At 36.4% G+C, this 23,383-nt stretch overlaps 1 protein-coding gene across 1 annotated transcript; it reads right to left on the reverse strand.

Moving 5' to 3' along the window:
• Positions 1-5,247: 5,247 nt before the first annotated feature.
• On the reverse strand, positions 5,248-11,013 carry LOC110614002 (proteasome subunit alpha type-6). Its single transcript, XM_021755445.2, has 9 exons — positions 10,813-11,013; positions 9,970-10,064; positions 9,802-9,883; positions 9,144-9,240; positions 8,178-8,236; positions 7,914-7,996; positions 7,048-7,143; positions 6,071-6,130; positions 5,248-5,577 (listed from the first exon to the last, which is right to left on the reverse strand). The coding sequence occupies exons 1-9, from the start codon at positions 10,886-10,888 to the stop codon at positions 5,485-5,487; spliced, it is 741 nt and encodes a 246-aa protein (XP_021611137.1). The 5' UTR covers positions 10,889-11,013; the 3' UTR covers positions 5,248-5,484.
• Between the last annotated feature and the right edge of the window lie 12,370 nt (positions 11,014-23,383).

Raw genomic sequence — 23,383 nt, forward strand, 5'->3', positions numbered from 1 at the left:
TAGTGTGCCCACATCTACTTCTTTCTATTTCAATTCAACTCAATCATGTGAAACATGCATATAACTTTTTTACCTTTTTTCTAAATTAGATTTCAAGTCAATTCAATAATTAATATATATGGTTCAGAAATAGTTTTTTTTTTTTAATAAATTTTGAATTAGTAATTTATGTTATTTAAAATAAAAAAGATAAAATAAAATGAATTGCGGCCGTAATTAACGTCAAAGCCAATTGTTTAAATTTGAAAATTGACTATGCCTGCCAGCTATTACGTGTAGAACACTAATCTACTCATTCATTGAGGCTTTTTCCTTTCTATATTGACGTTGAAATTGTTATTTAAACAAATTAATTTAAAATTTCTATATATTATTTATAAATAAAAAAATGTAGAAAAGAATAGCATTCATATTTAACATGGTTGATATAAAAAAGTCAATTCCCAAAAAAAATTAGTATGTGCTTTGATATTTTAATTTTAAATTTAAAAATAGAGATATATTTCTCTTAGATATAAAATTTAAATTTTAAATGTATAAAATAATTATATTTAATTAAAAATATTAAAATAATAAATTTAAAATTAATTATAAAAAAATTAAATAAATTATATTCACAGACTTAATTTAATAATAAATATGTTAGAGTAAATTTGATAAACCACAAATTTTACCTTTTTAATTTTTTATTTACATTTTAAAAAAAATTAAATAAACGGTCATGCATATTATCTCCCGGTTAACCTATTAAAAGGAAAATGTCAGTGTGTATCTCCAAAGGGTTTAAATAAGGGAGCTTCGCTCTAAAGATAATTCTCATAATAATATGTTTTTTTCCCTCTATTTCTAGAATACCTCAATAGCTTCTAGAATTATATATATTTTATTCTATAATTTTTATTTTTTTTATTATTTTAAAATTATTATTAATTTTTTATATTATAATGATATATAAATTTATTATTATAAATTTATTTTATTTTATTTGTAAAATATATATTAATATTTAATAAAATTTAATATATTTAAAAAAGTATAATTAAAAAATTAATAAAAAATTTATATTTTTTAATATACATGAAAGACCGATACAAAAATTATAAAATAAAATAAATATTAATTATAATTTATTTAAATAATAAAATTAAAAATAAGATGAAATTAATTAAAAATGATTGATTATTCAAAATTCGAAACTTAAAACAAATTTTAAGATGAAGATTCTGATTTCAAAATGTATTTTGCCTTTATTTATCGAATTTTATTTCTTTATTTGATGGTTTTCCTAAAAATTTCAATATACAAAAATATTTTCCAAAACAGGTAAAAGAAAATTATATATATGCATCAAAATAAGTACATAAATCAATGATAATTAATACACTAATATTAATCTAATCACCACATAATAATAGATAGGTATATTAAAATAATATTTTCTCATATTTTTTTTATTATTTTAAAATTATTCTAATTTTTTTAGATTATACTACCATATAAATTGACTATTATAATGTTATTTAATTTTATTTTATATTCAAAAAGATTTATAAAATATTTTTTATTATTTGATAAAATTTAGTATATTTAAGATGGATATAATTAAAAATTAATAAAAAAATTATATTTCTTAATACCCTTATTTAAAATGTAAAATTTTAAAGAATTTTCTTTTCTAAATTTGACAAAATCAATAATATAAAAATTTAATTTTTATGAGAATTAATTTCAAATTAAAAATAAATCTTGTCAAAACTGTTAAAATTTTGTGAAATAAATTCACTTAAGGTTACTTACATTAAAATTGATTAATTAGCTTTTGAAAATTCTTTTTTATTTTTTTTATCCTTTATTTTTTATTTTAATTAATAATTACTTTTTATAAAAATTATTTTAATTTAATAATGACTATTAATACTTAATATATTTACAATTAATATTAAAATTTTATTATATTATTTTGTTAATTTGTTAAAAAATAATTTTTATATTTTTAATGGTAAAAAATGATGTAAAATTCAGATTTTAAATGTTACAAAAATATTAATAATTTAATTTTATAATATGAAAAAATTTATTAATTAATTTTTATTTTTAAAAAATATATTAAAATATTTATAAGATTTTAAAAAAATTATTAATTAATTTTATTAATTTTAGTTTTTAAGCATTTTATTATTTAATTTTTATAATTTTAAAAACCTCACTCGTTAATTTTTTAAATTTTTAAAAAATTTATTAATTAATCCTTTTATAAAATTTTAAATTTTTTATAATATTTTATATTTAAAATTAATTATGAGACTAATTAGTAAATTTTTTAAAATAAAAGGTTATTAAAAGTTCGAAATAGTAAATTTTGAAAAAAATATGAAAGGGAGTGGAATCCACTCATTAATCACAAATTGGAGGATTGGTGTGAGTGTGAGAGATTGAGACTTTGATTTGTGATGGTATAGTTGCTGGTGAAGATGTTGAGTATTTTTGGGTCATAAATTTTAAAGATTGTTAGTTTTGGGTCTGTTTCTCATTTTAAGAGCCAAAGAGAGATAGGTCTTCTCTGTGCCACTCTGTATGGTCTATTTCTGATTTTGTAGGACACATTCCATCCCTGGATCTGCCTCTTCATCTCTCTCTCCTTATTTATGTGTACATTCTCTGAAAAGCTTCTTCAGGTTTTTGAAGGGTTGTACTTGTCTGCATTCTTATGCTTGAAAGATTTTTAAAAAATAGTTAATAAAAAAATTTTAATATGACACATATAATACAATGTGAAAAATTATTTTAAAAAATTTACAAAAAATTGATTTAAAAATAAACTAACAAAATCACCGATGCAATCAAAACAAATCAAACTCAAAAGCATAACAAATTATATAGGGGATGAAATCTTCAGTTCTAAGCAGAATGTTAATAAAGAGGAGATTTGGTATACCCATATAAAGATTGAGATTTTTTTTTTTAGAAATTTAGAAAAGAAGAACTCATTTGAATCTACCTGATTGAATTTAATTTTATGTTATGGTAGATAAATTTTAAAAAACTTAAATTTCGAGTTTTCTTTATATTTTTTTATTATGCAATACCATCTTATCTATTAGAAAAAAAATAGTTTTCCCATGGATAATAGTTAAAAAGAAAAAAGAGACTTTGCAATAAATTTTAGGTTACTAATTCTTAGAGGGTTCTGGTCCATAGGCATCGAGTCGAACCATTTCCACTCATGTATTCGTTCAAGTTTTTTTTTCAATTAATAAAAAATAAAAACAATTGAATCAAATTTTGTAATATTTAAGTGAAGTTAAGTAAAAATTTTGATATTATACTAAATTTAAATTTAATTTAATTTATTTTAAAAATTAATTTAAAAGAAGAAATGTGTAAAATTTTTATAAAAATTATATTATTTTTATCACAAATTAATGTAGAATCAATATAATTTATAAATTATATTTTTTAAATTAAAATTAAAAAATTAATAAAATAAAATTCATTAATGAAAAATTACTATTTAATTTATATAGTACGAAAAAATTTATTAGTTAATTCATTAATTTTAAAAAATGCATGTTTTAATATTTTAAAAAAATTTACTATTTAATTTTTCTGATAATTTTATTATTAAATATTTTAATATTTAATTTTTATAGTTTAATTTATTAGTTACTTCTTCACATTTTAAAAACTTATTAGCTTTTTTCTAATCAACGTGTTTTAGATCTTTTTATAATATTTAAAAATTAAAATTAATTAATAGATTTTTTAAAACATTAAGAATATTTTAATATATTTTTTAAAATTAATGGATTAACTAGTAAGTTTTTCATACTGTAAGAACTAAATAGTAATTTTTTTAATCAATTAATATAAATGAGTAATTTTCGAATCAAATTAAATAAGTTATTAAACTAATTTTTAAATAAATAATTAATTTTATAATTCATTAAATTTTAAAATTTTATATATATTAGATTGAACCATAAAGAGCTTCAAATTAAAAAAATTTAAATAAAGTTAACTGGATGATGATATCAGAATTTGCCACTTGAAGTTGATGCTGGGGCTTTACAAGTTGTATCTTATTGCAAGCGCTCCTACTACAAAAGCAGAAATTGTTCATTGCTCCTATGTTCTATTTCTAATTAATAAAATTAAAATATTGTTTAGTTCTTTTTATAATTTAGTAGTTAACTATACATAGAGTAAGTAGGTAAAAAAAACTAATAATTCACTTGATATTTTTTATTAACATATCTTATTTTAATTGATTGAAAATGTTAACTCATCCTTTCACACGCTAATTCATACTTAATCATACAATTTTTTATTTCCATGAAACAGCGTAACCACATGCATTCTTTTATGTGCAGCATTGCTCCACATATTAAAATAATAATAGAAGGAAAGAAGAAGAAGAAAAAGAGAAAAGGATATAGATGGTGTCATTAATGGAGAAGATATTATGAGGTTGAGCGAGTCTTTGCTCAAAAGTTTGATGTGAGAAGGCAATTGTGACCCATCAAGCAGGTATGCGTGGACTGATTACAATTTAGAAATTCTGATTGGAGAATTGAGATGTGAGTTTTCAATATATACATATGTGTACTATTTAATGCCTAATTATTGAGTCAACTTGCCAAAATAATATATGAAGTGTCTATATACTCCACAGTGGCAGTTAAACAAGTGGGCTTCAATGCCATCATAGCGTTATTTGACACTTGAAATTAGAGGCTTTCATGAGGAGAGTTGGTTGTAAGACAATAAATTAATTCACAAAAATATTCAAGGCTTTTAAATCAATCTACCTCAATAATTCATTTAAATGGTTCATGAATTTATATTTTCTTAATAATATACATCATGTTGTTTCAAATAGTAAATATAAACCATTGCAACTCTTAGTTCACTCAACTTTATTCATATTTTAATTTAATATTACTTAAATAACTCAATTAAAAAGTCTTGAGAGCTTAATAATTTAAATGGAAAAGAGAGCTTTTACACTAATTTTCTTTTTCAAAAAAAGGAGCTAAAGGAGTTTGGCCTTGGTTAAAAAAGGGCTGCGTCGTAAAAACTGGTGGCTTTCAGAGCCTCTCGCATATGGCATGCGCAGCTCTGTTTTCCATCTCCCTGTATTTTCAACTCCAAAGAATCAAACAGCAAAACTAATGATCACTAATATGAAGATTTAATAATACTTAAAAATCATTTTCAACTTGAATTTGAACTCCAATCAAAACCCAATAAACCAACAAAGAAATACTAATCTCATTCTTTCCACAAGGGAAGGCCCTCAGCATTGCAAAAGCAAATGAACCTATCAGTTTCAGATTTGAGTTGAAATTTTCGTTTGACAATTGAAGCATTCATCTGCACCTACACAGCATATCAGCTGATAACTGGTTAGGTTTCACACAGAAAAGTGTCTAAATATTGACCAAGAAGTTTCAAGAATACTGGATCCCATCAACAGTTCATCATTTAGTCTCGCTCGCTTATAGCAGTCAAGTGCTCATCAATCTCTTCGGTGGATAACACTCTGAAGACTGGATTCTCCTTCCTCACCACTCCAACCTACAATGAAAATAGTTTTTTGTATCATCATCATCAAAAACAGTTCAGTAACAACTTCTCAATCAGTGACACCATTTTACAGTCTTATATTGTCCTAATCCCTGAACAAGTAATCAGACCAATCAGTAAAATAGAAGAAATATTATATTCCTAAATGGGCATAGCCTGTAGGTATTAACAACCAACAGAACATGTGATAATCCAAAAGTACGCACATGAAGCTTGATAAAAAAGTTCCTTCAAGTATGAGGTGATAAAAATTAAAGGTCACAAAACAAAGAAAAAAAAAAAGAATAACTTGATGAGGTTAGAGAGAGAAAGTTAAAAAAAATGAAACTCCATAGAGTCCTGTGGACCTAAGTTTTCCATAGTAAAAGATCAAGGAGGTGTAGCCGTGTAGGTCATAACTTCATTACATCAGAACTTTGCTCCTAATATAATGGATCAGATCTTTACATGACCATATAATAGCAACAAAAGGAAAAGTTAGTACCTCAATCTCTGTGGCCTTAAAATCCTCCTGTAAAACTGATTGCAGGGCCGAGATTGCAGTCTATACATAAAATCAACACAATGACATTAGACTTCAGGAAAAAGAATCACGAAGTAATTGCATGCTCATTGACTAGACCATTTTAAGTGGTACAAATGCTCAAGTCTAAACAAGGGATAGCATAAATGGATCTCCAAGTCCAACATAAATGAGACATAATAGACCCCACTCCTTCAGTGTCATTCATAATCAGCATTTAGCAGCATAAAGACAAACTCTCTCTATAAAGAGAATGCTGAACTTTAATTAGACATGCAGAAGCATATATACACTTGTGTATATGTAGAAAGATGCATGTATAAAAAAAAAAGCAGCTCAAAAAGCCTTTTGGCAGCAAAGAATGGGAATGAAAATCAAAACAAGGCATCAAAAAATATGGACCCATCAAATATTAAGCATTAGTCTCAAGTCTAGAAGTTCTGGTAGTTCGTTTGCAAAAGTTGCATGAGAATACATGGTTTCAAAATTATTTTCTATTGCTTGGCATGATGGCAATTATTTAAAGAAGACAATAAACTGTGCTAGTGATTGGATATTTGGATTGGATGAACTAATTGACAAATCAAACCAATGTGATGCGCAAATTCAGACATTCATTGGGAAAAAATATTATAGCAAAAAATTTTCTAATGTAAGAATATAAATCCATTTTGTTCTTTTGCAGGTGCTAGCTTAAACAGGCACATAAGTCAAACTGTCGAACCAGTCAATTATTCACATCACTAATCATGGAAAATGGTCTACCACCAGTGTTTTTCAGAAAGGGAAAGATGCGATAAAATGCAGATTTTGCGAGTGACAAATGCACAGAATGCTGAGAAAATGGAGTAACAACTTCAGCAGTTCAGCCTAATCAAATAGAAGTAATGATTTCAGCCATATCATGATTCTTACAAATATGAAGTACCAAAATCTACCTGCACTGTTTCCTCGTAGGTAAATTGAGGGTCATTCTTCATTTTCTTCTCCAAGAAATTGATTGCTTCTTGCTCTTTTAACCCCGCACTTGTAGCCTAAAAGAATATCAAACTCACTTCTTAGGCGTGAAATTTTACTTCATTTAATTAGAGTGAGTGAGGAGGAGGAAAAGCTACAGCCATTTTAGAATAGTTGAAAACTAGTAATAAACATCAATGTTACTACAAGTAAATTTGGCAGCCAATAGCTGACAAACATATCCACAAAATATCATCAACTCTCAAGTGAATGTCAAAAGATCAATACTCGTGTTGTTAACACTAAAAGAAAAGCTAACTGATTTGCTCATTAAATTCTCCAAAAAAGGCAATATTTAATACCAAACAATTGCACTCTTTCTGCAATCTATTTTGGCAACCTAAAGTCACCAATTTTGTACATCCACCAGCATATATGTAACTTGGGAATATGAAGACAGCCAAAAAAAATAAGGCGTGAACACCATATAGTGTACCTATATCATTTCGCATTAAATATGGTCCGGTAATTGGTTCATGCACTGTGTTTGCACACAGAAGCATGCTTGTAAGTATCTCATTCATTGACAGGTTAAAATTATGGAAATAATAATAATAATAATGATAATAATAATAACATGAGGGGTATATTTTTATTGGTCTTGTATTGAAAGAATGTATTAGCAACCAGAGCACACCGTGTAAAAGGCACACAAGTTAGAACTTAGAATGGGTGATTATTTATTGGTAAGTTGGTTGTTAAATTGGAGGCAAATTTCCTTCTTGTACAAAGTTAAAGAAGAGAACATTTCACAATAATATGAAAAGAATTAAAAATTTGCACATACCTTGTGGCCAAAGTAGTGGCCAGCTGGGTCACATTTGTAGAGCCTAGGTCCATATTCATCATCAATACCCAAAACCATAGCAACTTCCAAAAGCAAAAAAATTATTGAAATCATGAGAAAAAATGATATCCATGAACAGGCTGATGAAAGTATGAATTCAAAATGTGGATAGGAAAAATACTTGGTTTAAAATACAATTGCATAATGAGAACACTGCACGATACGGGGAATTCTTTGCAACTGCAAAGAAGACCAGAAAATTACCTACTCCAAGTGGTCTCATATAAGCATGTTGTGTATAAATTTGTGATTTGTCAGCTATCCTGTCCAGAAAAGCATTTCAACATAAGTTGACTCCATGATACATCACTAACTTAAAGCAATGCTAATATGATAAAATAGAAGACACCAATTCATTAGTGCAGTCAACTTCTTAGGGAAAGTTTAGACCAGCTGGTGAGCGCTAAGCGTGGTATACAAAATAAGGGGACAGGAAGTATTGCTTATGTGTCAGCAAGTCATGTAGGAGAGAAAAAGTCTCCTCAAATAACAATTACCATAATTGTTGTGAGCTCCTATAGGGCATTTCTCACCCTGCTCCAGATTGTATGAGATCCTTCTGCCACTGTCTACTGGATGTCCAAGACCTCAGTAACAGGTTAAAATGCTTTTCCAATACAACATTACAACTACCTTTTTTATCACATAGATACATATCATCCATTTTAAAAAATGGGAAACCTTGAATTGACAAGATTTAAACCACAGACAAGAATGATATATCAGATATCAATCTCTGAGTTCTGAATAAGCATAGCAATGACCGACTCACAAGTAATCAACTTTTTCTCAGTCGTCATTTTCAAATTTCAATTTAAACTGTCTTAAACTTTAACCTTGAGCTGAGAATCAAAAACATTCTCTAGACTGCTAATACTCTGGTTGATTATTCTTGTATTTTCATTTCCCCAATAATTTATATCAAGGTGATTATAACTATTTTAAATCTACAGCAAAGGAACAAGCAGGAGAAGTGACATTCATAAACCACATGCTAAGAGAGGGAAGGGAAAATAAAGAAGTTACAAACTGTATAATTGCCTATCTTTTCTTAGTTTCTTCAAGATGCAGCTTTAACATGAAGAATGGATGCATTTGCATAGCTAGCTCCAACATACAACAGAATTGCTTAGCTGGATTGCCAAATGTCATGTAATATGAAGAAATTACCATTTAGCCAAAACATCCACAGGCATCTCATATCCATATCGGAAGCGAAACTCAGCAGCTTCATTCCTAGATTGTTGAACCAAAGTCCTTGCATCAGCTAGAAAACGGAAAGTCAAACATTTTAGCAACCAGTAATCTTTAACAAAAAGCCAGATTCCAATGCAGCACCAAACAGTAATTCTAAATAGTGATTCTCTAACATTATGAAATTTAGAAAAAAAAAAAAAAGGATAGCCACATCATCTTTGTAGAAAATCTCTTCACTCAACAGCATTTCCTTTGTTTTGACTTTGTAAAACAGCAAATGCAATGTGCTTCACATAAGGCCATAACATTATTGGACTCATAAATGCTGTCTCATGGAAGATGCTTCAATAATGGAACTATGTCATCCTAATTTCCAGATCTAGAGGTAGAATAACATTTCCCTTCGATAAATCAAAACCTATGAAAGAAAAAGTTTTCCGAGGACAAACAAGTTAAAAAAGTTATATTAAACAACTAAAATGAATTCAAACAAGAATATGTGAGTTAACAACCATGAACCACCCAAGTAAATGTTCAAAATAAAGATCCTCGGCAAATATAAAAATTATGCAAAATATTTTAAGTTCTCACATCATCAATCTAGAGATAGAGGAAAAAGAAAAAGGCACACCTGTCATGCCAGTTGCTAGCAAACCAAGATACTTTGTAATGGGGAAAAGATGAGTGACACTTGTATGATCCAAAAGCTTGTCCTGCATTCAAGATAAGGAATTATACACCACATCAAACTCAAGTACTACGAAAAAAGAGTTTAGATAACAAATAAGCCAATACATACAGGAACTTTCTTCTGAGTCACTACACAGACAGAATCCTTTCCACGAACACCAATTGAGGTGATCCCAGCAGCCTTAACAGCCTTAAAAGCATACTCTACATATTCAGTAAGAAAATGAAAACCATTAGAGTAGATTTACCACCTATTCCACTAAAAGAAAATCCTCAGCACAGCTAAGAGTTAAATTACTGTTGCATACCCAATAAATTCACACTTCTAGTTGTGACCTAAAGGCTAAATGTGCTTTCAAAAGCTTATTTTCTCTTTCTTTCTGTCAGCAACAGATGAGAAAATGCTCCTAGATTATTCAAATGGACGGAACACCTACAGCTTTAAGATACGTAAAAAATATCGAAGCAATTTTTTTAAATCATTGAGTGGAACCTAAACTAATACATATTTACAAAGTTAAAACAAAATGTAATTTATATCTTAACCGTGATATTGAAAAGTGGATTATACCAAATATCCAAAAATGACTGTTGCCAGAGTTTGCATAAGGGACGTGTCGTTGATAAACCACAAATCTAAACATCTTGAAATAATCAAATATACTGAAAGTTCTCTGAATAAAATTTTAACACTTTATAGCTGAGCACCAAAGTTACCTGATCAAATGATACAATGAAAATAAATTGGTAAAGTTTATGCACTGTATTTAATTGGCAAATATCATCGGATTTGAGCTAGAGCCATGAGATCCAACAACCGATGATTTCAACTACTTTGAGCAGAACAAAAACAAAAGTTGCAGTTGAGGAGAAAATGTAATGAGAACGATAACTATAAAACTGAAATATCAATGGATATGGATGATAATTGCGAAGGTTACAGAAAACATACCCACTTGAAAAAGACGGCCCTCAGGTGAAAAAATCGTAATGTGACGATCGTATCCTCCTCCACTTCCTCTGCTCATATTGCTTCAATTTGGTATTTTCAAGCTATTTAGGGTTTTCTGCGTTTAGGCCTTCAGGGGACTAACCAAGAAGTCTCAGTCCATAAGCAAAAGGAAATACAAGACAGCGTGGGAGTCTGCGGCAGTGTGTAAACGACGTCGTTATAAAGGGGACATTGCTAATTGGTGTCGCATAATATAGAGTTGATAACGACGTCGTGTAAATGGGAGGTTTCTTTCTTTCTTTGCTTCCATTTTGGACTCTAGAGAGTAGGCACACTTTAAGTTAGGCCCATAGTAAGTTTACAATGGGCTTATGTTCCACTCAGAAAATTAACATCTCAAGTCAATTTCAAACTGACTAGGACATGAGTTATGTCATTTTCATGACTTGTGACATGTGAGTGCGCTTCTTGTCAGTCATATAACTACTTCTCTTTAAAACTTGCCAAACCTAATTTCTTCCCATTTAAGACCATTAGCCAAGCTTTTGCTTTTAAAATTAGGGGCAAACAGTTGATTTTAAAATTCAACTTCCAATAAATTATGTTATAATATATTTTTTTTGTCTCAAATTCATATGCTTTTATGGGAATCAAAGCAAGGTATTGAGTTTTGCCACCAATTGATGCAAGTTTTCCATGGGATTAATATTATAAAACTTTTTAAGAACATATTATACTTTTGATATTATGCTTAAACCACATTAAGAGTTAATGTTTAAATACCATCCTTGTCAATATTAAACTCAATCATGGAATCACTTAGTTGATATTTGGGCCCACTACAATTAATAATGGCCACATTGATCACATTTTGTCAATGAAAAAACACATTAGTCAAGGATTGCTACCCAGTACACTAGCCTTTTATTTTTCCTTATAATATCCCAAGAGAGAGAACAAAAAATGACAGCTAATCAAGCGTGCCCTTTAGGTTTGTCCAAAAATTAATATGTGATGTGTCAATGGTGCGGTGTGTGCTTCCCCATGAGTCACCACCATCATCACAGCAGTAGTTGAAACATATTCCCCCATATCTTCATGGGGCCACATCCAAAGATGGAGATGTTTGTGAAGCTCATTTTTTTCCCCTGTTAAAATTCAAAAAAAATTTTAAATCACAATTTTTATATCAATTTAATATATATAAATTAAATTTCAATAAATTTTTAATATTTTTTAACAAAAGTAAACACTAACTAATTTAAAAGTGGTTGATAAGTACACGATTTAATACTAAGTGCCCTCCCTGAGTAGATAAAAGGTTGGAATAATTTTTGTTTTTAGATTTGATTTACATTAATTTAATATGTAAAATTAAAGTGTAATTTACTTAAAAATTATTAAATTGTATATACTTATATTTAATATTCATAAAAAATTAATTTAGACAAAAATGATGCAGTAGGAGACTGTTTCCAGCTAACGAGTGGCAGACATGCAATCAGTTAATGCACTAAATTAATTACTTTAATCCATAGCTTTAAGCCTTTAGGTATCAATGTGCTTTGTATCGATTAAATATTAGTAAACACTATTATTGACTGTATATGTATGTACAGAGAGTAATAATCACGAGCGCATGTTTTCATTTTATTATCGTGAAATCACTTGTCCACGCTATGCATTACTTATGTCAATGATTTCAATAGAATCAAGCCTACAACACCATAATACACCACTCCCATGAAGTCTACCTTAATAACACTTTTCTTTAGTCCTAAAACATAAAATAAAATTTTAAATCTCTATAAAAACAAGATATTTTCCAAATGCTTCATTTATCTCATAATTTAAAAATATTGTATGAAAATTTATAATATGTTAAAACACATTCAATACATATATAAAAAAATAAATTAAACTTTTAATAAATAAATTAATTAAAAAATAAATATGTAAAAATTTAATTTAAATTTTTTATTTTTAATTAATTTACATTCGCTTTTATTGAAAAAATATATATCATCCTCATCTTTTATTTTCCTAAATTATTAGATATTTTTTTATATTATATCCTTTGATGATCTGAGATCCAATAGAATAGGGTTTTACAAGAGTTCTTGTATTAAAAGATAAAGCTTAATACAGCTTCTTCTAGCTTATATTTTCTAGGGAGGGAACTCCCATTTTATCTATTTCGCTTTGCTTGTGGTGACGTGTAAAGGTCTCTCCATGATTGGGCCACGCGTCTCTGCCATGCAGATTCGGGCGTACGAGGGTATCAGGCGCCTGCTCTGTGCGTAACGGCCTCTGATTCTCCCGTGCGTACACTCGAGCGGATCTGCCAGGCTGTCTGAGTATCATACTGGATACTGGGCTGGGCTGAGGATTGGGCCGGACGCTGAGCCCAAGAGGAAAGGGCCTGCTGGTTGCGGACTGGGGCGGTTTGGTGGAGCCCGGCCTTGAGGATTGAAGGAGCTAGGCTTACCAGGTGAGTGAGTGGGCCTGGGCTTTTGGCTGGGGCCAAGCCCCTGGTCTGGAGTGAAGAAATCCAGCGGTCATCAATTGCCCTTTCACCTTCTCGGTAGTTATTGCTCCAACTGCCGAGGGGGTGAATATCAAGAACCATTATGGCCGCGTCTGTTCGTGTTCAGGTGCCTTCATAACACCCTTTCATCTTTTGGTCGTTGCGCAGTTTCTGGATCCTATCTGCTCTTTCTTTTTTCGGGCTTTTCTCTACTCTCTCTGTTCTCTGCTATCTTTGCTCTCTTGTCATCATTATCTGGACGTGTCTTTTCTTTCCTTCTCCGTGAATATCTTTTAAGGTTCTGACATTGGTAGCTTAGAGTCTAGCATAACTCTGTCAGGTGCTAAGGCTCCAGGCTCTGGGTATATATCAGTGCTAGCTCTTTTTCAGTCTTCAAACCCTCTGTTGGAACAAGAGGTTCTTCCTTTCCAGTTCTCTGTTTGCTTGATCCTTCCAGCGAGATTATCCTGCTTTGTCTGCAAAGGATCCGTTGGACGCCTTCTTCGAATGGATGGTGGTGAGTTTGAGTTTGTATTGTTTTGTTGCCCCAGTTGATTTTGCTTTGATAGAAAATTGTTCTGACTTGTATCTGTTTTGAAACTTTTGCAGGACCTGAGATAAAAATGAGTCAGCTCAAAATTTTTAAAGGTTTGAGGTTACCTCTAAGGAGTCTGAACGTTGCTTTGGAGGTTCTCTTGGTAGGACGGTCTGGGGGTGAGGACGTTCGGCAAGTTGCTGAAATCACTTTACCCAGGTCGTCTGGCTGGCCTCCTCCTCTGCTTGTTGTTCGGGCTCCAAGGAGGTTCTGGGCTGTTGAGGAGTTTGCTCTAACTTTGCCTTCCTTTGGGAAAGAAAAGGAAATTTCCCCGATGCCCCTGTTATCTGCTTTTGATATAAATGGAAGTGGCGCAAGTGCTCAGCTTATTGCTTCCTTTAGTGTGAAGTACCAGTATTATGCGAGACTGAGATCTGCTGCACTCAGTCAAGCTTCCGGCGATGCCTTCGAATATGTGCTCTGCGATCTTCCTGGAGTCGTAACCAGGAGCTTTATGTTTTTCATGCGTGATATACGAACAACACATAATATCTGAGCTCGTTCGTATATCACATGAATCACACTTGGGCAACAGAATGCCGACCTATAAGGGAACAGTGAGGAACGCTTATGGGAATCAGCTTGTTCAGTTCCCTTATAGTAGCGAGACAGATCTTGGTCTTTCTGCCCAACTCACACTCGGCTTTTTCTGCCAAACTCACATACCGAGCTGCGAGAATTCCTCCGAATCGAAGACTAGAATAGATGATAATGATGTAAATCCCATAAGGATAGTCTTTTATCCATAGTGTAGGCCTTTGTAACGTGCTGTAATGTACTTTTCTTTTAATGAAATTCTTGTTTTTCATTCATACTTGATCTTGTTCTTTTCTCTGTCATGGATGAGGTACTGATATTGTTTTCTTCATTGCCTTGATCAACTAAACTTTGTTTTTTCCGAACTGAACTGACCATACTCATGAGTTCTTGCCTTTGATCACTGAGCTGAGTTCTGAATTCACTTAGCCGATTGAGCTTTCGATTTACTTTTTTCGAGCTGGCCTATCCGACCTGCGAGCTCTATTTCTGTTTACTCTTTCCGAGCTAGAATGCCGACTTGTGAGCTCGGTCTTTATCTTGATGGATTTGAGCCTTGAGCCTCCTTAGCCAGCCGAGCTCTCAAGTTATGCTTTCTCGAACTGACCGATCTACGAGCTCTGTTTTGGTCAACTTTTTGCGAGCTGGAATACCGACCTGTGAACTCTACTTTTAATTCACGAGTCGAACTCTGAGCTCTCAGTTCTGTATGATTCCGAGGTGCTCTTATTACTTCCTTCCGATCTCGTATCCTTTGTTTGATAACACCGAGTCAATCTCATATCTTTTTTAAGTGATGAGCAGGTCTGACCTTAATTTTGCAAGCTGAGTTGCTCTGACTGACAGGTTGGGCTTGTGTTATGTAGATTGCGAATGGGCTTTTGAATGATGGGCTGTCATCGTGGACCTGGCCCTTGATAGATGTAGAGGAGCCCAGCGATCATCATTTTTGCCCCTTTACCTTCTCGCCGGTTATTATCTAACCGTTGAGAGGGTAAACTTCGAGAGTAATTAATGATCGCGCTGCTCCAAGACAAAACTGTTCAGATCAACGTTCCGTCTCATTATTGCCTTTCATTTCGAATTCCTTCTGTCTTCTGAAGAAACTAGCTCTTTTCTGGTCTCTGTCTTCCTGCTACTCCTTCTGCTTTTTTCCACCCTATTGCATTTTCAGGTACGCTTCTTTGTTCTTCCATGGCAAGTTCAAAGCTTCCTGATGTTATTGACCTTGAGTCACATATTACTCCTTCCAACATAACTAAGTACATTTCCCGGAGGCTCTTGGATACTCCTCTGTATCTGATTCGAGCACCTCTTCCAAACGAAAGGACTCCTTACCCTCCTCCTCCGGGTTTGGTGGATCCCCAAGAGGGTCGCCGTATAGTGTTTTTCCTAAAGCAGAGGGAATTCGGTCTGCCACTTCCTTTTACCCCTTTCTTTATTGAGGTCTTCGAATACTTCGGGATAACTCCTCGGATGTTATCCCCAAATTCCATTTTGTTCATGTCTTGTTTTGAGTCTGTCTGCCTAAGCTGGGGTTTTACACCCACGGCCTGTCTGTTTGTCACTTTTTTCCGTCTGATTAGGGCGGTTCAGAATTTCTACTATTTCTCCCCCCGTAACGGGTTGTCTCTTTTCACGGGCTACAAGGACTCCATAAAGGGATGGGTAGAAAATTTCCTTGTGGCAGAGCTAAAATTAGGGTCTGCCCGAACGTGGGAGGTGGATCTAAGTTGGGGAGAGATCTTTCCGGGTTGCAACGAGCTGCCCCAACTGAGTCTTGTTGAACAGGTGGGGCTGCTTCGACTGACTTCCGTTGAGAGGAAGTATGACGTCGAGAAGTGTTTGTTCGCGTCCAACCTTAGGGATATCCGGGACACGGGTATAGTGTTTTGTCTGGTGATTCTGTTTCTTCTTTGCTCATATTATCAAAAAGTATGCTGACTCTTCATAATTTTGTGCTTTTGCAGCTTCCGAAGTTAAAATGGACGACATCAAGTTCCCGAAGAACTTTGTCCTATCTCGGGACAATATGCATGCCATTTTTGACGCCTCTGAGGCTGGGCGTTCGGTAACTGAAATTGCGCCGGAGGTAGTTCAAGCTGCTTCCTCCAAGAAGGTTAGCCGACCTCCAGCCAAAGCTTCTTCTCGGGCTTCGAAGCCGAGCTCTCATAGCACCAAGTCATCTCGGCCATCTGGCCGTGGTGGATCAGGCTCAACTTCGAAGCTTGCTGAAGGGTCTAAGTCTGCTCCGGCCTCCTCAGATGGCGTGAGGGGAGCTTCCCTAACTATTGTGGAGCAGACTCCTGCTGTTGAACAAGTGGAGCTGGGTCTTGCCCATTCTCTCGAAAGGGTACCAGGGGGAAAGTCTAAGTCCCCTGTTAATGAAGATAAGGAGGCCTCTGGGACAGGGATGGAGATCGTCCTTATAGAGGACCCAATTCCTGAGGTTTCTACCCAAGATGCCCCTGCCCCTGTGAGGACTGAGCCTGAGGGTTCTGAGGGCATCCCATCAAGGTCTGGGGACAAGCGCCCAACCCCTTCTGGAGTATCTGCCCCATCTCCTGCTCGGAAGAAGTCCAGGACTGCCGCAGGATCTTCTCCAGCTCTTCCTCCTATTGGGAAGGAGAAAGGTATTTCTGCTGTGCCTTCGTTGTCTTCTTCTGACAACGTTCTGAAAGCGTAAGACATTACTCCTGAATCTCCGGCCAGTGCAGTTGCCGACCTTCTCAAAGAGCAAATGTTCGGCGGAGTTACAGAGGCTTCGGATCCTCGACTTCTTGCCCTGACTGGTCTCTTAGCCAGTTCTACCAAGGAGCAGGCGTCCTTCCGATCTCGCTCTCGTGAGGAGTTCGGATCCTCGATTAGAGAAATGCTTCTGATGGTAAGTTATTATTCTACTTCCCTTTCAATTTGCTTTGCTTCTCTTTCTTGACAGTTGTTCTTTTGTACTAGGTGACGGGCCTCTTTATGGAGGTGGATGTTCGTGATCGTTCCCTCCAGGAGTCTGTAAACCGCCGGATTGAAGAGGCGCGTCTGGAGGAGAACTTATCTGCCACCAGTGACGCAAGGGGTAACCTGGTAGCCGCTCGGGAGCAGATCCAGACCCTTCAGGCGGAATTGCATTCTGCCCTGGAAGCCCTTAAAAAGGCTGATGAGAGAGCGGCTGAGACAGCAAAGCATACCTCGTTCTTAGAAGATGAGCTGTCTCAAACTCACAAAGTCCTCAAGGAATCTGATGAGAGGGCAGCTGTCGTGGAGGTCCGTTGTGGAGAAGTTTTAAAGCAGCTGTCCTCTATGACAGAGGCCCTTCAAGAGAGAGATGAGGCTTTGAGCCAGAAAGCTGAGGTTCAGCATCGATATGAGGCCTTAAAGGCTGATTTTGAAGAGCTTCAGGTTCACCTGGAGGAAGTGAAGGCTCAGAAAGAGATGGCCCTAGCTCGGGTGGAGATCCTTGAGCAGGAGTTGAGTACAAGCTCAGATCGTATCAGAGACCTGGCTTCATCGGCTGAAGAGTTCAACCTTCGCCATCAACAACTTAACCATGAAGTCAGGGCTTTGGAACGTAAGTGTTCTGCCCTGCTCGAGGTGGTAAGGCATGTTGAAGATAAGACTCAGCTTGTGCGCGAGCAATGTATAGCGGAGTATCAAAAGTCTGAGGAGCTGAAGGGGAAAATTGAGCAGGCCTGTGAGGCTCACCTTCAGGACTACAAGGACTCTTCTGAATTTAAAGAATTTGTAGCTGAGGCCTGTGAGGCAAATCTTAACGAGTATAAAGCTTCTGGTGAAATGGGATCGGTTATTCTTAAGAAAGCCTTCCGTATGTATGTAACCGGCTATAACCGTGGTTTAAGAGAAGCTAGACATGCCCCTGATACTCCTTTGGCAGAGCTGCGCAAGCCTGAAGTGGATTCAGATGGCGAGCCGGTGCTATATGGGGAGGATGATTTTCCTATGTCCCGAGGAGATAGCCGTGTTGGAGGCCGGCCAGCTGGGTCTTCTTCAGAAGAATCCGAGCTAGAGGGGGAGGACGTGGAAGTCCTTGGGTCAGAGGAAGATGACCCTGATTCTGAGAAGGAGGACCCCCACCTTGGGTCAGAGGTTGCTCCTATTGTTAATGTTGAGGACTCTGATCCAAAGGATACTGAGCTTCCTTCAGATGCAGCTGTAAATAGAAATAATGTAGGCGAGGATGTTCTTACTGATGTAAGTCCTTTAAGGACTATTTATCCTCACACCTCATCAGAAAGATAAACTGTAATAGCTATTCATTTTGAATGAAATTTTGATTTCTTTTTTCTCAAACTATTCTTGTTTCTCATATATTTTGGAATGTATTTATGCTTTGCATACTTGTAATATTTGCGCTATGTATTCTTATTCATAAGCTACTAGTCTGAGAGATCAAATCTCATACCTTTTAATGGCGACTAGTATGTCCGTTTTTTCTGCTTTTAGCCTTTTCTTCTTGGTTGTGACTTCGGATGTTTGTTCCAGTTGAACTGATTTGGGCTTTGAGTATAGCCTTTTTCGTCTTCATTTGTCCTTCTTACAGGTCTCTTCGTTTATGAGCCTTTCTGTGGAGGAAGGTCGGCCTTCATACTTTGAACTTCTTGAGGATATAAGTTTATCCGAGCTGGGGGCTTGACCTGTTGCTTATGTAGCCATGCTTTTAATGTTTAGCATCTACTTCGAGGTCGGCGTTTCTTTAGCCATTATGCCTCGAACCTTTTTAGGTCGGAACCTGGTTTTTCTTGATAGTTTAAAGCTCCTTTCCTTTGTGAGGTCGGAACCGTATTTCTATGAATTGTCCCTGCATGGGAAAGTTTTTCATTTCGGGAGGCTCTTAAGGCCTTCACTGACCGTTTTTGTTTTGTTTTCCCGGGAGTTCTAGGGGATCCCGGTCTTCTTTGTTTTTCCGGGAGTTCTAGGGGATCCCGGTCTTCTTTGTTTTCCCGGGAGTTCTAGGGGATCCCGGTCTTCATGCTCCGGGAGGCATCTTTTAGATCCTCACCGGCCGTTCCGGGGTGACCTCGGGGCCCCGCCGGCTGTTTTTTGTTTCAGGAGATCTTACGGGATCCTGTTTGTTTTTGTTCCGGAGTGACCTCGGGGCCCCGTCGGATGTTTTTTGCTTTGTTTTCTCGGGAGTTCTAGGGGATCCCGGTCTTCATGCTCCGGGGTGACCTCGGGGCCCCGCCGGCCATTTTTTGTTTTGTTTTCCCGGGAGTTCTAAGGGATCCCGGTCTTCATGCTCCGGGGTGACCTCGGGGCCCCGCCGGCTATTTTTTGTTTTGTTTTCCCGGGAGTTCTAGGGGATCCCGGTCTTCATGCTCCGGGGTGACCTCGGGGCCCCGCCGACTGTTTTTTGTTTTGTTTTCCCGGGAGTTCTAGGGGATCCCGGTCTTCATGCTCCGGGGTGACCTCGGGGCCCCGCCGGCTATTTTTTGTTTTGTTTTCCCGGGAGTTCTAGGGGATCCCGGTCTTCATGCTCCGGGAGGCATCTTTAAGATCCTCACCGGCCGTTCCGGGGTGACCTCGGGGCCCCGCCGGCTGTTTTTATACCTCCTTGAGGTTTTGCACAAGATTCGGGCTCATTGGCCTTACTGTCGCTTCGTCATCTCAGCTGGTTTTGTGCCTAACTGAGGTCTTGTTTTTCAAGGAATTTTTCTGAACCCTGTGCTTTCTTTTCATGGAGGAATGTTATTCATAAAGATAATCACATTGTATAAACGATTTCATTTACTCATATTTGTCAAAATACAATGTTTTTCTTTACAAATATTTCATGGAAAGTACCTTTTTAGGTGCTGGATGTTCCAAGCGTGGGGCTCAGGGTTTCCTTGCATGTCTTCAATTCGGTATACCCCTGGCCTGACTACTTTTGTCACCTTGAAAGGACCCTCCCAGGTCGGTGCTAGCTTGCCCGCAGCCTCTCTTTTTCCTGTAGCTTCCAGGTTTCTTAAGGTCAGGTCTCCCACTCTCAAGCTTCTTTCTCTGACCTTTTGATTGTAATATCTCGCTGCTCGTTGTTGATAAGCAGCAGTTCGGACTTGGGCTTCTTCCCTGACTTCTTCGAGAACATCCAGGTTGCTTCTTAACTTGTCCCCATTAGTGTCCTCACTAACGAATTGGACTCTATGAGTGGGAATCTGTAATTCAATTGGAACCACAGCCTCTGTGCCATAAGCAAGTGCAAACGGTGTTTCTTTAGTGGGTGCTCTCGGAGTAGTTTGGAGTGCCCATAAGATGCTATTGAGTTCTTCTGCCCAATTCTCCTTTGCACCATCCAGACGTTTCTTTAACCCTTGGAGGATTGCTCTGTTAGTGACTTCCGTTTGGCCATTAGTCTGAGGATGAGCCACGGAGGAGAATTTATGCCAAATGCCCATGTTCGTTGTGAAAGCTTTGAAAGTGTTGCAGTCAAATTGTCTGCCGTTGTCTGAGATAAGCACTCTCGGTATGCCAAATCTGCAGATGATATGCCCCCACACGAAATCTATCATCTTCCGAGCTGTGATCGTGGCTATCGCTTCTGCCTCTGGCCATTTTGAAAAATATTCCACAGCTACCACTACGAATTTCCTCTGCCCCGTGGTCTTGGGTAAAGGTCCCAGGATGTCGATTCCCCATTGTGAGAAAGGCCATAGACTGGATATGCTTTCTTGAGGAGTCGCAGGGGTTCTGATGGCATTGGCAAATCTCTGACATACATCGCACCTCCGGACAAACTCTTCTGCTTCTTTTTTAACAGTGGGCCAGTAGTATCCTTGCCTGAATATTTTGTTGGCCAATGTTCCTGCTCCCTCGTGGGCTCCACACAGGCTTCTATGTATCTCCTCCATTACTTTTGTAGCCTCTTTCGGGCTCACGCATCGAAGCCATGGAGTGGATTTCCCTTTTCTGTATAGGGTTCCCCTTATTACTTGGTAATTAGCGGCTCGAGCTGCTATCTTTTTGGTTTCATCTTTGTCTTCGGGGAGCTCGCCCTTCTCTAAGTATCTCAGGTATGGAGTCATCCAGGTCGGATTCTGTTCTACCTGCAGTATCGTGTTTGTCTTTTTGAAAGCAGGTGTATGGACATGCTGTATATATACTTCATCAGGAAGTTGTTCTAGCTCTTCTTTGGACAATCGACTAAGCAGGTCGGCTTCCTCGTTTTCATCCCGAGGTATTCTTTGAAATCTGACGATAACTCCTCGACTTGTGAGCTCGGCTTCTAAAGTTTTCACTTTGCTGAGGTAACTTTGCATGATGGGGTCTCTGGCCTGATATACTCCCGTCACCTGGTTGATTACCAGCTGAGAGTCGCTATTCACCTCGAGGTCGGTTACCCCTACCTCCAGAGCTACCAACATCCCATTCACTAGGGCTTCGTATTCGGCCACATTATTAGAAGCCTTGAATTCTAACCGTAAGGCATAACATACTTTAAAGCCCTCCGGCCCCTTAAGTGTTATCCCTGCGCCACTGCCCTCAGAGCCTGACGCTCCGTCTACATACAGCTTCCAGCTAAACTCTTGGGGAGGCTCGCCCTCCCTCTCCTTTCTTGATGTTTCCGAAGATGATCCTTCCTTCTCTTCATTGAATGCGCATTCGGCTATAAAGTCAGCCAGCGCTTGAGATTTTATAGCCGTCCGAGGTCGGTACTCTAGACAGTAAGGGCTGATCTCCACAGACCATGCCAACATCCGCCCTGAAGTTTCCGGTCTACGTAGAATCTTCTTCAAGGGCTGATCCGTCATCATAACTCCTTGGTGACCCTCCAGATAAACTTTGAATTTCCGGACTGCTAGCAATAGAGCATAAGCCAACTTTTCAATGTTTGAGTATCTGACCTCGGTATCTCTAAGCACTTTGCTGACATAGAAAACAGGTTTTTGTTCACCTTCTTCCACCCGTATTAGCACTGCGCTGATTGCTTGTTCTGAGGCCGCCAAGTATATCAGAAGTTCTTCTCCTTCTATGGGACTGCTGAGCACGTGGGGTGAGCTAAGATATTCCTTAAGCTCTGTGAAGGCTTTTTGGCAGTCTTCTGTCCATTCAAAGTTCGGTACCTTCCTCAACTTTTTAAAGAATGGCAAGCATTTTTCTGCCGACCTCGACATGAATCGGTTGAGTGCCACTACTCTTCCAGTTAGTCTCTGGACGTCCCTTACACAGGTCGGCTCTGGCATATTCAATATGGCTTCTACCTTCTCCGGATTGGGCTCAATGCCTTTTCCGCTCACCATGTACCCCAAGAACTTTCCTCCCCTGATGAAGAAGGCACACTTTGCTGGGTTCAATTTCATCCTGTATTGATCTAGCACCCCAAATACCTCCCTTAAATCTGCTATGTGCTGTTGGAAAGTTAAACTTTTGACCACCATGTCGTCTACTTACACTTCTACGTTTCTGTCGATCTGGTTCTTAAAGATTTTATTCATCAATCTTTGATAAGTTGCCCCGGCATTTCTCAATCCGAAAGGCATAGCTCTATAGCAGTAAGTCCCATCTTCAGTTATAAATGAGGTCTTCTCCTCATCCGACCTTTCCATTGGGATTTGATGATAACCAGACATAGCATTCAAAGAAGACATATAATCAAATCCGGCCGTTGAGTCGACCATTTTATTAATATCTGGGAGGGGGTAACAATCTTTAGGGCAGGCCTTATTTAGGTCGGTAAAATCTATGCACATCCTATATTTGCCATTAGCTTTTTTGACTAACACAGGATTCGCCAACCACTGCGGGTACATAACCTCCCTAATAAAGCCTGCCTCCTCTAGCTTCTGCACTTCTTCCCGAGTGGCCTGCTGCTTCTCTCTTCCCACTACTCTCTTCTTTTGCTTCACTGGCTTAGCTTCGGAAAGGACATTCAGTCGGTGTGTCATCACTTTGGGGTCAATTCCCGACATATCTGAGGGCTT

The sequence above is a fragment of the Manihot esculenta genome, chromosome 4, assembly GCF_001659605.2.
Source record: "Manihot esculenta cultivar AM560-2 chromosome 4, M.esculenta_v8, whole genome shotgun sequence".
NCBI classification, from domain to species: domain Eukaryota; kingdom Viridiplantae; phylum Streptophyta; class Magnoliopsida; order Malpighiales; family Euphorbiaceae; genus Manihot; species Manihot esculenta.